The 12317-nt window shown below is 35.5% G+C and overlaps 1 protein-coding gene across 6 annotated transcripts; it reads right to left on the reverse strand.

Annotated features, from left to right (window-relative positions):
- Positions 1–1257: 1257 nt before the first annotated feature.
- Positions 1258–10695, reverse strand: LOC120077345. 6 transcript variants are annotated; one of them, XM_039031230.1, is made up of 10 exons: positions 10186–10695; positions 7669–9408; positions 7393–7560; positions 7246–7300; positions 5875–6023; positions 4785–4871; positions 4542–4670; positions 2333–2926; positions 2134–2257; positions 1258–1770 (listed from the first exon to the last, which is right to left on the reverse strand). In XM_039031230.1, the coding sequence occupies exons 1-8, from the start codon at positions 10252–10254 to the stop codon at positions 2825–2827; spliced, it is 2499 nt and encodes an 832-aa protein (XP_038887158.1). In that variant the 5' UTR covers positions 10255–10695; the 3' UTR covers positions 1258–1770; positions 2134–2257; positions 2333–2824. The 6 variants fall into 6 exon arrangements, with proteins under 6 accessions (XP_038887158.1, XP_038887156.1, XP_038887155.1 ...); XM_039031228.1 differs by having other exon boundaries at positions 2333–2424; positions 2745–2926; positions 7393–9408; XM_039031227.1 differs by having other exon boundaries at positions 2333–2444; positions 2745–2926; positions 7393–9408.
- Between the last annotated feature and the right edge of the window lie 1622 nt (positions 10696–12317).

Below are 12317 nucleotides of genomic sequence, written 5' to 3' on the forward strand. Positions count from 1 at the left end.
GAAGAATGGAGTGGGAGGAAACTTGGACTTGCTTTGTCTAGAATTCAATTTTACTGGGTTTGGACTTTAAAAATTTGTAATTTGTGCACTTTAATTTCATGTTTGAACTTTGATTTTAGGTTGTGTTTGAACTTTGAATGGGGACTTACACTAGATGGATGTATTGTATTTTATGTTTGAACTTGGATCAACTCTAGATGGATATCTTTAATATTGAACTTTTATTGAAATTTTGGAGGAAATTTTATTGAGATTTTAGATAAACTTAAATTTAGATTTTGATGAACTTTGTTTAAAATTTTAGATGAACTTTGATTTAGATTTAGATGAACTTGAATTGAGATTTTGTATGAAATTTTATTAAGATTGGATATTCTTTAATTTAGATTTGAATGAACTTTCATTGACATTTTGGATTAACTTTAATTGAGATTTTGATAACAAGAAATAGTAAAAGTCTAGTTGAACAAAAGGCACTAAAAATCTAGTTGAACAGAAGGCATAACCCATCAGCAGAAAATGATATTATGTTTAAAAAGAAAAGATCATCAATTATAAACCAAACCGAACCGACCTGAACCTACTTAGGTTGGTTCGGTTCAGAAACCGAAACCAATGGAAATCAGTTTCCACAGCTCTGTTTTCTTAAGAACCATGGACTTTGGTTTGCCCCAAAACCAGATCAAACCAAATCGTGCACACCTCTAGTAAAAATGACTGACATTTTTCTTCCTTTTAATTGATTTTCCAAATCATATCCTTTCCTCCCCCCTCGATTTGTGGATCATGGATTCTTTTCACCTATTGTGGAGCGCTCCCATCCGTTGTAGATCGTGGAGAGGTTGCTCAAGTCGATCAAGATAAACCCAAAAAAGTTCCTAACATTGATCCTGACATGTTAGAAAAACAACAAGATTATCTATGTGTTCTCAATTTGCGATCGTCGTCTACAAATTTGCAAATATTGTTTAGGACACTAGAATCCGATATGGTTGGTGATCATGTAGGCAAAAAGAAATATGTACTACTTAAAAGTTCACGTTTATCTGGAAGACTTCCATAACCATACGAACACATGAAAAGTTTCTCTTTGCAGGAATCATCTCGAACCAAGAAACCCTTATTTCTGCACTCTCGACCTCTTGTGGTTTATCAAGATGAGAAAGATTCGTAGGGGGTCTTGTTCAACCGTTTTGGCATACATCGACAGAAATCAAATTAAAAAATAAAAATTGTTCTAGAAGTCTTCACACACTATTATCTTGATATTGGTTCGATAAAATTTGTTAATGATTGAAGGAAATCAAAGCATTTTTAGTCGATTCTTCTTGATGACTTTTTTGTCATATTATCTCCAGTTGTATAAAATATATACTCGACTAACTTAAGCTCTGATTTGAAACTTGAAATCCAATAGTTTCTTCTTGCCTAAGCATATTGGAAGAAACTCTCCGTCTATCAACCAATCTAAAAACTTCCCAACAAAGGAAAATACAATGGAACCAAAAACCGATTTTTGTATTATCATTTCGGTCGGTCAATCTCACCGAAATAGAGTTTTGTTGATGAATCGAACCATTTCGGTTTATTGGGAACATAGCCTCGCTTTTTTTTTTGTTGTCTTGAACGTTTCTTGCTTTTTCCATCGTTTGTGCATAGTCAGGCACTTGTTGATTGTTGTTAGTTGCTTTATTTGGCAAGATATTTTCCCAAACACACGTATATCAATCATTCCTTTCTTGGTTTCCTCGAACAATAGCTTCCAGCCGACTGCAAGCATCGGCCATAAACTTGGTGAGTACTTGAAGAAGCTTTCGCCTCCATTGATTGTAAGCCAAATTGAAAAAAAAAAAAAATCAAATGTTTAGGTCACGGCACTCTGATACCAATTGATGTAAAACTTCTAAGAAACTTCTATCCAATTTGCAATGAGCTAAAATAGCTTGTGAATACACATTTATAAGCTGAACAGCGGCATTTGCAAAGCAATAACAAGCAAAATGGTCAAATCCTAACATCTAAACTTTAACTGCAGTTAAATAACATTTAACCAAGCATGCAGAACTTATCAAAGACCAGTCAAGAAATCGATACAAAGACCCAAGAAATACAAAGAATTCCTTCTACATTTACCTTCAATTTGACCTCAAGCTATCCAAGAGGGTTGCAACTTTAGCTGGTGGGCTCCAAAGAGCAACGATGGGAACGAACATCATGGTGAAACCTGATGGCCGGTCGAAATCACCAACTTGGATGTCTAAAGGAGTAACCAGAATGCAGGTTTGAGTTGGGTATCGTAGCCAGGTTGGGTAGAGAACGAGAATGGATTTACCTATATCTTCACAATTTGGTTGCTTGGCCAGCTCCTCATCGATGTTACTGATCGAAATAATCTTCCACAAAAGTGTTGCTATTACTTCCCATCTTTAGCAATCCAATGAAACCTCATTGAGAAGAAAGACGTAGAATCACAAAGCAATATACGAAACTACTGAATTACCAAAACGAATAGAATTCACATTTCTACTCGCATACCAGATAACTTAACACAGCATACCCCTTCATATTCTATAGGCCATATTTTGTTAAGATTGGAGACCCTTTCTCTAGGGTGCTCCCTCCTTTCATGGAGTTCATTTTTTTGTATGTCCTTGTGTTCTTTCAATTTTTTGCTCGACGATAGCTGGTCTTTTATTTATATATATTATAAATTTAAGGGGAAAAAAAACATTAACACGGTATACCTAAAGAACCCATGAAGTGCAGAAAAACAAGCACCTCCAGACTGTACAACTGTTCATGCCAGCTAGGTTGTCATCTGTCATCATGATTGATACTCCTGTTTGTGAGATGTCTTGCTTATGTTAACAACATACTGCTTCATACGAGTTGGGTGTGACTCAAATATAAATGGCATTCCCCTTATCTGCAAACGCACACAGATGAAAAGGGTAAAATATTCAATTCTCAAGCATGGAGGTACAGTCCAACATGATCAAGTCAAAAATCCAGAATTCCAACCCTTCCCAGGCCCATAAAGAATAGTAATTTAACTTTTTTTTAACGAAAAACAACCACTTTCATTGCAGAAAGATGAAAGAATATATAGGCATACAAAAAATCAAGCCCATAAAAAGAAAAGAGGGACCCTTTACAAGAAAGGACCTCAACCATACAAAATCATATCTAAGGAATAATTACAAAAGGCCTTTGAAATCGAAGTCCACTAGAAAACATGAAAGCGCACAAGAGACCATAACTCCCTGGGATATCTCTCCACACCCCTATGACTACACAAACACTAACAAGCCAAAGAAACCAGCCTTTCTTCCCAAACGACGGATTAAAGAGGAACTCCTCGATCATAGCACTGACATCTCTATGACGAGCACCCATGAAGCCAAACGTCTAGAAGAAAGAATCCCACATAACGCTCGCAAACCAATATTGCCAAAGAATATGATCCAAGGTCTTCCTCTACCTTCCGAACAGAGAATACAGCAAAAAGGCCCAACCAACTATGGCAGCTTCCAAACAAGCCTGTCCAACGTGCTAATACAACCATGAAGAACCTGCCAGATAAAGAGTCTCACCTTTCTAGGGATCTTAATCCTCCAAAGCATCGAGAAGGCTAACACGCCTAAGGGAGAAGGATCAACCAAACATTGAAAGAAAGACTTACACGAGAACCCATCCAAAGGATTGGAGTTCCACACTCTAACATCCCTTCTCCCAACTCTAAAGGGGTGACTCTCAAGTAATGAAAGAAGAGTAGCCAAATCCATCGTTTCCCTATCGAAGAGAGCACGACGAAACCCGAAGGAAAAAGAATAAGAGCTCCCAGATCACACAAGAAAGTCAGCAACGAAATGATTTTTATGATTAGACAAATGATACAGCCTAGGGAACAACCCACAAAGGGGTCTCTCCGCAATCCAATGATCTTCCCAAGAATACGTATCTCTCCCCTCCCCAACCACACCGCGAACCCTAAGAACAAAAGTTGGGAGTGATTTAACAGATAAAATATGGTACTCTTTTTTATTTTTATTTTTTTTTAGAGTAGAAACATTTCATTGAAAAATGAAATAAGGGAAGACCCTATCACCTATAGATGTCTAGAAAAGAAATTTCAAACTAGAAACTATGTAGGAAAGAGTAAAAAGCTTAAAGGGATGCCTTGTTTTGCACCAATACAGTCCAGAAGACAGAACCAAATCCATGAAACTATCAAAACAAGAAAATAAATCTCGGGAGAGACTGTTATTGTGCTCATCCCATAAAGTACAGAGAAAGCCATGAACAATGGCCAACCAAACAATTTTCTTTGTACCATGATTTAAGCACAATGTCTAAATTACATTAACTAATTCACGAGGCGAGTGTGTTTGTTCTCTTTACATACCCAAGGCCATTTTCCCCCATTATAATGAAAAACAATACTTCATGCCACCAGTAAATCAAAAGATGTGGATCATTCTCCCGAAAAGCAAACCAGAATTATTAAGCAATATTCCTTGCTAGTAACTAGAGCAACATACCTCAATGAGGCAGCCAGAATTAAGTCGCACACAGTGTCCAGGGGCCACATCCTTGTCGTTTATGGAGATTGAGCATTTGCCAAGATTCTTCAGGGAGAAAAATCCATCTTGATCAATTTTTATAATTGCCTGGAATGAGAATATAATTCATCCATTTCCATTAGGCCACTATTTGAACAGGAGACAAATAAACAAGCAAAAAAATGAACAATATAATTTGAGAAAATATTGAATCAACTCTACCTGTCGTCGAGATATTTTGTTACCACTTCCCACCCTTCCTAAGTCAATGTCCACGATGACATCCTCAGTTGCTCTACCTAATAGAACCTGGATATGAATGACAATAAGCCAAGCCAGATAATATTCCTTTAATTTTTCTTTAGGAACAAACTCACTCGCAGTGCTTTCTTTGGTTGCTTCAGTGCATTCTAACTAGTGGCTCAACATCATCGCCAAAGTTATTATATTGAACTCAACTACAACCTTCCCAATCAATAAGTCTGGCCAACACTAAGGAAATCATTGAGTAGGGAATCAAAAGGGGACAGCAAGAAAATGAAGCAACGGAAGGGCTATGAAGCATGGTCACTCTATTTTAGAGGGAGTGTCCATGTCGGAGATGCTCCAGACACTTGTCCTACAAGCAAATTTTCGCGTCCTATTTTAATTTATTTATTTCTTAATTTCAGACACGTGGGACACGGTCAGACACTTCAAAAAAAAATGGTCCAACATAGTTGGGTCCAAACTTAAAGCCCTACATCAATTACATGTTAAACAAAGATTTTAAAACAAAACAAAAGGAAAGCCCATAACCAAAGGCCAAAGATTAAAAAAACAAAAAAAAACAAAAAAAACAAAAAAAAAAACAAACAAACAAACAAACAAACAAACTGAAACATAAAAAAAAATGAAACAAGAAACCTAAACGTCTCTCCTACTATTGTTAAGTAACTTTACATTTTATTCTTTTTTAATGGAGTACATTTAGTAGTACCTGGTAAATTTATATATATCCTTCAATGAAAATTTTGTTTCCATCAATATATATGTATGTATGTATGTGTATATATATACACATACATACACATACATATACATATACATATGTAAATATATGTGTGTTTGTGTTTCTTAGCGGAAGGGAATTCAAAAGGGAGACAAACTGTGAAAGGAAAGTGACCTAATACTCATATGCTCACTGGACAAACATCATAAATTTTATCTAATTAAAGTCATCCAAGGACCTCATAAACTAACCCCAGACAGGAGCTCAGTGATTAATCCACCCACAAATAGGCTTACTTGAAAATATAAATCATTGAAGTACCTCTGATTTCTTAATGAAATGCTTCGAATGTAGGCCATATAGAACTGCTAATGCCCCATGAGATGCAATAGATCTTTGCATGCAAGCATTAGCCCCTTGCTCCAGTCTTATGATGCTCTTCTTTGTGTCCGCATGTTGGTATTTTAAGACTATAAATTAAAGAAGAACATAAGAATATGCCATGGCTAATGCCACATTCTAACCAAAACAACATTGGAAATATTATATAAGCATTTACATATGAGGATAAAAAAATGTTATCCAAGTGAAATAAAATTGATAGTGTATAAACAAAGAAAAGCTAAGCTTGGATCTCAACCACATGTAAGATCTGCAACAGTGTGGTCACGTGGAATGAAAATAATGTGCAGCCACTTGTACACACATTATGGCTGACAGTAGAATTATCAGCAGGTCAGTTCTTGCTAATGTATTAAGATTAAAAGTAGTTATAAGTTATCAAAAGCCAGCTAGAATTTGAGATTGAATACCGCTGCTAAATTTGGAAACTTAACTTCTTTCAAAAACCAGGCTTTATAGGAGGTTTTGTAAAGAGGATATCAATTTTCCATAACAGTATTTTTTATATTGTTACAATTTATAGTTAGTTCACAAAATACATTCAAACATGTGTACTATGCATGTCTAAATACATTTCTTACCAAGCATTTAAAAGACAAGAATAGAAACACCTCAATGATGCAATCCATTGATGGCAGAGCGCAGATCAATATAGAACCAAGAAAGTACCAGAAACGATTGTAAACGACAGGGTTGACACATTCATTATTTCATTCTGGAGGAGATAAAATAGGAATAAGGCAATGAAAAGTTTTGTCTGAATGTTTATTGTTTACTAAAAGTGCTAAAAATTTGCATAGTTTATTGTTATCCCTTTTCACTATAACCTGACTACCTCAGAATGAAAAATCAAAATATAACGATTTCATTGTATAATTCACACTCAGACCATGCAAAATCTAATAATTTCAGTTTGGAAAACTTCAAACCAAAAGCAGAATTTAGAAACATTATTGATTTCAATCTATTTAAATTAAATAATTAAAAATAATAATAAAAGAAAAGAAAAAAGAAGATGAAGAAGAAGACAAGATTGCTTCAATCCTATACTATGATATCAAATCTAAAATCCCATGAAAGCAAATGAAACCCCTTTTTTTTTTCCAAAAGCAGATGAAACATCACATACATACACACACAAAGATAAAAAATAAGATAACCTATGGCTATTTCATCCTCGCATGATAAGGACAATAGGATTCGTAGTTAGCAAGACAGCAACATATTTAAAAACTGATTTAACCAGAAATGACATTGATATTTAATAACTATTAGTCGTCTATATGTTACCTTCTTCACTTAAATAAAGATCCTGATCTTCTGGATCCAAGTCCATATCAAGTATCTGAAAAGAGAGTTTTAAGAACATGTAAGAGACAAATCAAGCAAGATACAGATAACCATCTGTCACTCAACTATTTATCATAAAAATCTTACCATCGCTTCAATATCTGAAAAATGAGGCACATCGTCTTCACTGTTAATAGATGAGTCTTCTTGATCAGATGTTGAAGATATTCCATCTTGATCTACACCAAAAACACCTCGAGTACCCCCTTCCTGTGATAACCTATGATCTTTTAATGTAGCCAATATATCTGGTTCCTGTTTAATGCCACAAGCAGCACTTGGTGGATATCTTTTAACATTGGCAGAATCAAAACCTGGCTTCTCTACATGAGTATTTAAAAAATTCTGGCCAAGATGATTTACCCGGGAAATTTCATTGTTCTCTTCCTTGAACACAACAGGTTGGATAGCATCACTATTTACATTTATGGAGCTAATATTGTTCACAGGCGACAAGTGCCTGGAGTTGCTATGGGATAATTTAAAATTAGCCGCAGCTCCACCAACCAGATGCTTTTCAACTCTTTCAGGCAAACTATGCAGTCCTGATAGAGATGAAATACGAGGTTGTCCATGATTTTTCCTCTCCCTCGCAAGGTATTGAGACTCACCAGATTTCTCATTATAAGTGAAATCCTTGGTAGATGAAAAGTGGCCCCCCATAGGTGTTAATGGAGGTAGAAAAACGTCATCATTGCTCGGGATTTCTGGGTCTTCTGTGTTCAAAGTGCAAAAAAGAGGTTCGTTACCTTTACCAGGACATTGACTGCTTAAAGATGCAGATGGTGATGGAGGAGCTTCTGAACTACAATCCAAATGTCCAACACCACAGTCGGATCCTTTTTCATATAACTCTCCAGAACATGCAGTGGGGGGATCTATCATTGTATCCGATGGTAACACTGTTTCTGCATTAATTGCATTACTTGTTTGATCATGATTGACTTCATTTGGTGAATTCAACAAAAGCGAGCTCAAACCATCATAATATGACTTATCAATCACGTCCTTTCCATCAACATCCATGAAAAGTAGCTCATCTTCATTGCTCAAGTTCAAAAGAGAATTGGACAATTCTGCAAAATAGACTTCGGCAGTGGCATTTGGATTTTCCAAATGATCGTGCTGGACCTCAATCTTCAACTTTAGGTCAGAGTGAGCATCATAGCCTGCTAATCTTGCATTTTGAATGTTTTTGTTCCCATCATCATCAGGTAGTTCAAAAGAGTCACCTATAGGTATATCCTTATCTGCAAAGCCAACATCAATAGGCAAGGCCGGTGCTGAGGCATTTCTCCATATTGGCATACCAGGAAGAGGAGATGAGTACTCAACATTGTGAAATGATGCACCAGAATCAGAAACAGGAGAATTAAAGACATCGTTATCCTCTAGTTCAGAGCCCATCGCTCTCTGATCATGGGTCAGTTGCCCAAAAGTAGAATGTCTCACCTCCAAATCATTATCAAAGAGACTATGGACTGGAAAGCCAGATGATGGAGCCATTTCTTCAACATGAGATTCATTTGCAGAGAGAGGCAGACTCTCTCTCATGATGTGAGAAATCCCCTCCTGTCCATTCTCCAGGTTCCTAGCAAAATTCTTTTCAACTGTATGTTGACATCCAGAATGAAAATCGTGCTCCGCATCATCAGTATTCATCACATTCTGGGCAAAATTGCATGGTAAGATCCCCAGCTCTGAGCCCTGAAGTCCAAAATCATCTGATGTTGGAGGAATACAATTTCCTGACATAGGCTCTTCAACAGCATAGTTGCTATCACTGGGTCCAACAAGAAAACTCAGGTCCATAGGGTTAAATGGTTCGTTGCAAACTCTTTTACGCAAAGCATAATAGCAACTGCGTACACTCCGTTTTCTCTTCCCACCAATACTTTTAGTTTCTTTTGTATTCCCAAATTTGTTGAACTTTGACGGAAGAATGGAAGAAGAACGCTCAAAGTCAATCATGGACATAGATGCATCTTCAGATATAATTGGATCATACAGTAAAGAATGCCATCTTTCTTGTAATTCTCTGACTGTATATCTTCGAGAAAACTGCACAGCACCTTTGGCAAGGGACTCCAAGGAAGCACCTGCCTAGAAGTTTATGCAATTAAAATGTGTACCAAAAAACACCGATACACTAGTTCTCTTAACAGCAAAAAGGTGAAGCACAGTCCCTTAGGAACATCATATAAAATTGGAAAGAATAAGAACCTGAAGCACATAATGCATGGTCTACTAATTAGAGGTTCATACAGAAGAAAAAGAAAACGAAGCTCACCAATTATGAATCGAGGTGCAAGAAACCAAACGCTATCAAACCTCTTGCTTGCTCTTAAGAATATTGATAATTCAATTGTTCTCTTACATCCTCGACTCAAGAAAAATGGAAGTTATACTATACAGCATAGTATGCCTTAAGAGTGCTTTAAAATCGTAGACATCTTCAGTAATTAAACAACCTATTCTTTGTATTTAATTTCCAAATAATAACTTCCAGACAGATAAGAGAGTTAAATGCTTTCTAGTTATAAAAGCGAAAGTTCCCATCTGAATCATGGATTTTCTAGCACAAACATCCCGCCTACCATAACTTGAACATCGTGTGATAGTGACCAGCAGTCATGGAGATGATCCCTCAGTTTTGCGCATCAACAACAATACGGTATCATAATCACTATGAGCGAAGAAAAAACCAAGGCACTCAACAGTAAGGAACAAGATGGAAATCATCGATTTATAACAGTTCGGCCATAAGAAATTTAATTCCCCAATTGGCAAACGACCGCAATTGAGACAATCAACAACGCAAATGTAACAAGTCTACTCATGAATCTCGAAAGGAGTTCAAAAGCGGGGAAATAGTTTTACCTCAACGGCATTCTTGAGCAGAATATCATCTTCAGGAGTCCAAGGCGCGACAGGGGCAAGAGCTCCCATCTTCCTAGAGCAACAATTCCTTATCAGAGCTTTATAAAGTGTGTAATGTTAGCACTAACCGTAGCAGCGAGAGGAGTAAAACAAAGAAGGGTATGGCTCCAAGATCAGAATCGCCGCTGGTTCGAGGATTTCTGAACTGCCGCAAGGTGTTCACGCCGTGGCAGCCGAAACGCACAATCGCTAGTCGTGGGTGATGCGGGTTGCGGCGTCGGTTGTGAGTTTGGGCTGGCCGGTGAAGAGAAGTGACAGTGGTTGCAGTCGTCGGAGAGGAGGCGGAGTCGCCGGAGATGAAGAGGAGGGGTGGGTGTTTGGCGGCTTGAAAACACGTGAGAGGGAGAAGGAAGAGGAAGTGGATGGGGCTCATGGGGCTTAGGGTTTTCTTTTTTTCCCACCCTTTTCTTTTCTTTCGTTCTTTTCTCTCTCTCTCTTTCTTTTTGATAAATCTATCGTTTCTTTTTTTTTTGGCAAAATATTTTTTTTTATTTTTCCATATTGATATTAAATACTCAAAAATAGAGCATCTAGCCGTTCGCCTTTTACTAACTATGAAATGATTGTCAAACTGGATCTAGAAGTTAGCTTAGCACGCAAGTTCAATCATTTAAAGAAAGAAATGATCGCAAATTTAGCAGTTTTAAAAAATATTCAATTATTTTAACAGAGATGTGTTTGGAATATAGTCATTTTAGAATAAAGTAGAGTATTTGGCAAACATTCAAAATAGCTTTTTAAGTGTATTTTAATCCCTTTTTGTCAAAAATGTTTATTTTTTCAAAACCACTTTTTTTTCAAATCAATTCTAACATATTCGAAAATTATTCGATTATATTCATGAATGAATTGTTATATTTAATTATACTGTCTATAAATGTAGGAGACTCAAAATTTAAATGCATTATATATACATATGTTCTATAATACATAAGCATCATTTTTTAAATCTTAGAGGGCGTTTGAGAGGCAATAAGTTGGTTATTATAGTTTGGGTTATAATAATTTGTGTTTGAGATGTAGGTTATTTTAGTCTGAGGTATAATAGTATGTATTTAAGGTATAAACTATTTTAGTTTGAGAAAAAACAGTAAATATTGTAGCAAATAATTTAAAAAAATGATTAATGTAAACTAATAAAAAGTGTAGTAAATAGTAAATACTATAGCAACGTTGACGATAGCTAATTGGAAAATACAAAATGGTATCATTATAGTAAGATATAGCCTACAGTCTTAGAATAGTCTTTGCCTTGAATAGGGGTGTTCAAAAAATCCGATGACCCGAAAAAATCGATCAACTCAACCCAATCCGTGCAGTTTGGGTTGAGTTATTAACTCATTTGGGTTGGGTTCAAATAAATGAAAACTTTATGGATTGTGTTGGTTCATGGGTTCACCTAATATAACTCAAACCAACCCGAATTTATTATTAATTTAAAAAAAAAATTATTACTTACAACACTTATTTATACATATTGATTTTAATTTTATTTAATTTCAATATTTTTTAATAATTTATTATTCGACAACTCTTAAAAGTAATTTCCTTGCATTTTATAAAGAAAATTTTCACTATATAATTTGAAGTTGAGTAGTCAATCTTAATTCAATATATGAAAATAATTAAATTAGATGTTCACATATTTATTTTTTACTTCCTTTAAATAAATAATCCGATTAACAACCAACCTAACCCAAATATTTCATGATTGGATTGAGTTATTTTTTAATAAGAGTTATTTAGGTTGAAGACAATCAGATTAGATCTAAAAGATATTTCAATCCAACCCAGTCTATGAATACTATAGTCTTAAACGTATTTATGTGGTTTTCAAAGTCGGGTGAAGACTAGCTTTCTCTATTAGTTAAATTCATTAATAATCAAGCGGCTTTTTGACAATAAGCAATTCTCTTCTATAATCTTTCACTTTTTCTATCGATTCCGCTCTCTTTTTTCTGTCCATTTCTTCTCCTTTGTACTTAAATTCAAATCATAGTTGTTCATTACAATTATTTTATACAACAATTATTTTTTTAGCCTTTTATCATATAATTTAGGAAAAACAACCA

This window comes from Benincasa hispida, chromosome 5 (genome assembly GCF_009727055.1).
Source record: "Benincasa hispida cultivar B227 chromosome 5, ASM972705v1, whole genome shotgun sequence".
Classification (NCBI taxonomy): domain Eukaryota; kingdom Viridiplantae; phylum Streptophyta; class Magnoliopsida; order Cucurbitales; family Cucurbitaceae; genus Benincasa; species Benincasa hispida.

What these genes read in the sequence shown, in the direction of transcription:
- LOC120077345 (XM_039031228.1), bottom strand. Translation starts at nt 10,254, where the DNA reads ATGGGAGCTCTTGCCCCTGTCGCGCCTTGGACTCCTGAAGATGATATT. An exon ending in TGCTCAAGAATGCCGTTGAG is followed by an intron (nt 9,409 to 10,185) that starts GTAAAACTATTT and finishes ATAAACTTCTAG; the next exon opens with GCAGGTGCTTCCTTGGAGTC. An exon ending in TTTCAGATATTGAAGCGATG is followed by an intron (nt 7,301 to 7,392) that starts GTAAGATTTTTA and finishes CTCTCTTTTCAG; the next exon opens with ATACTTGATATGGACTTGGA.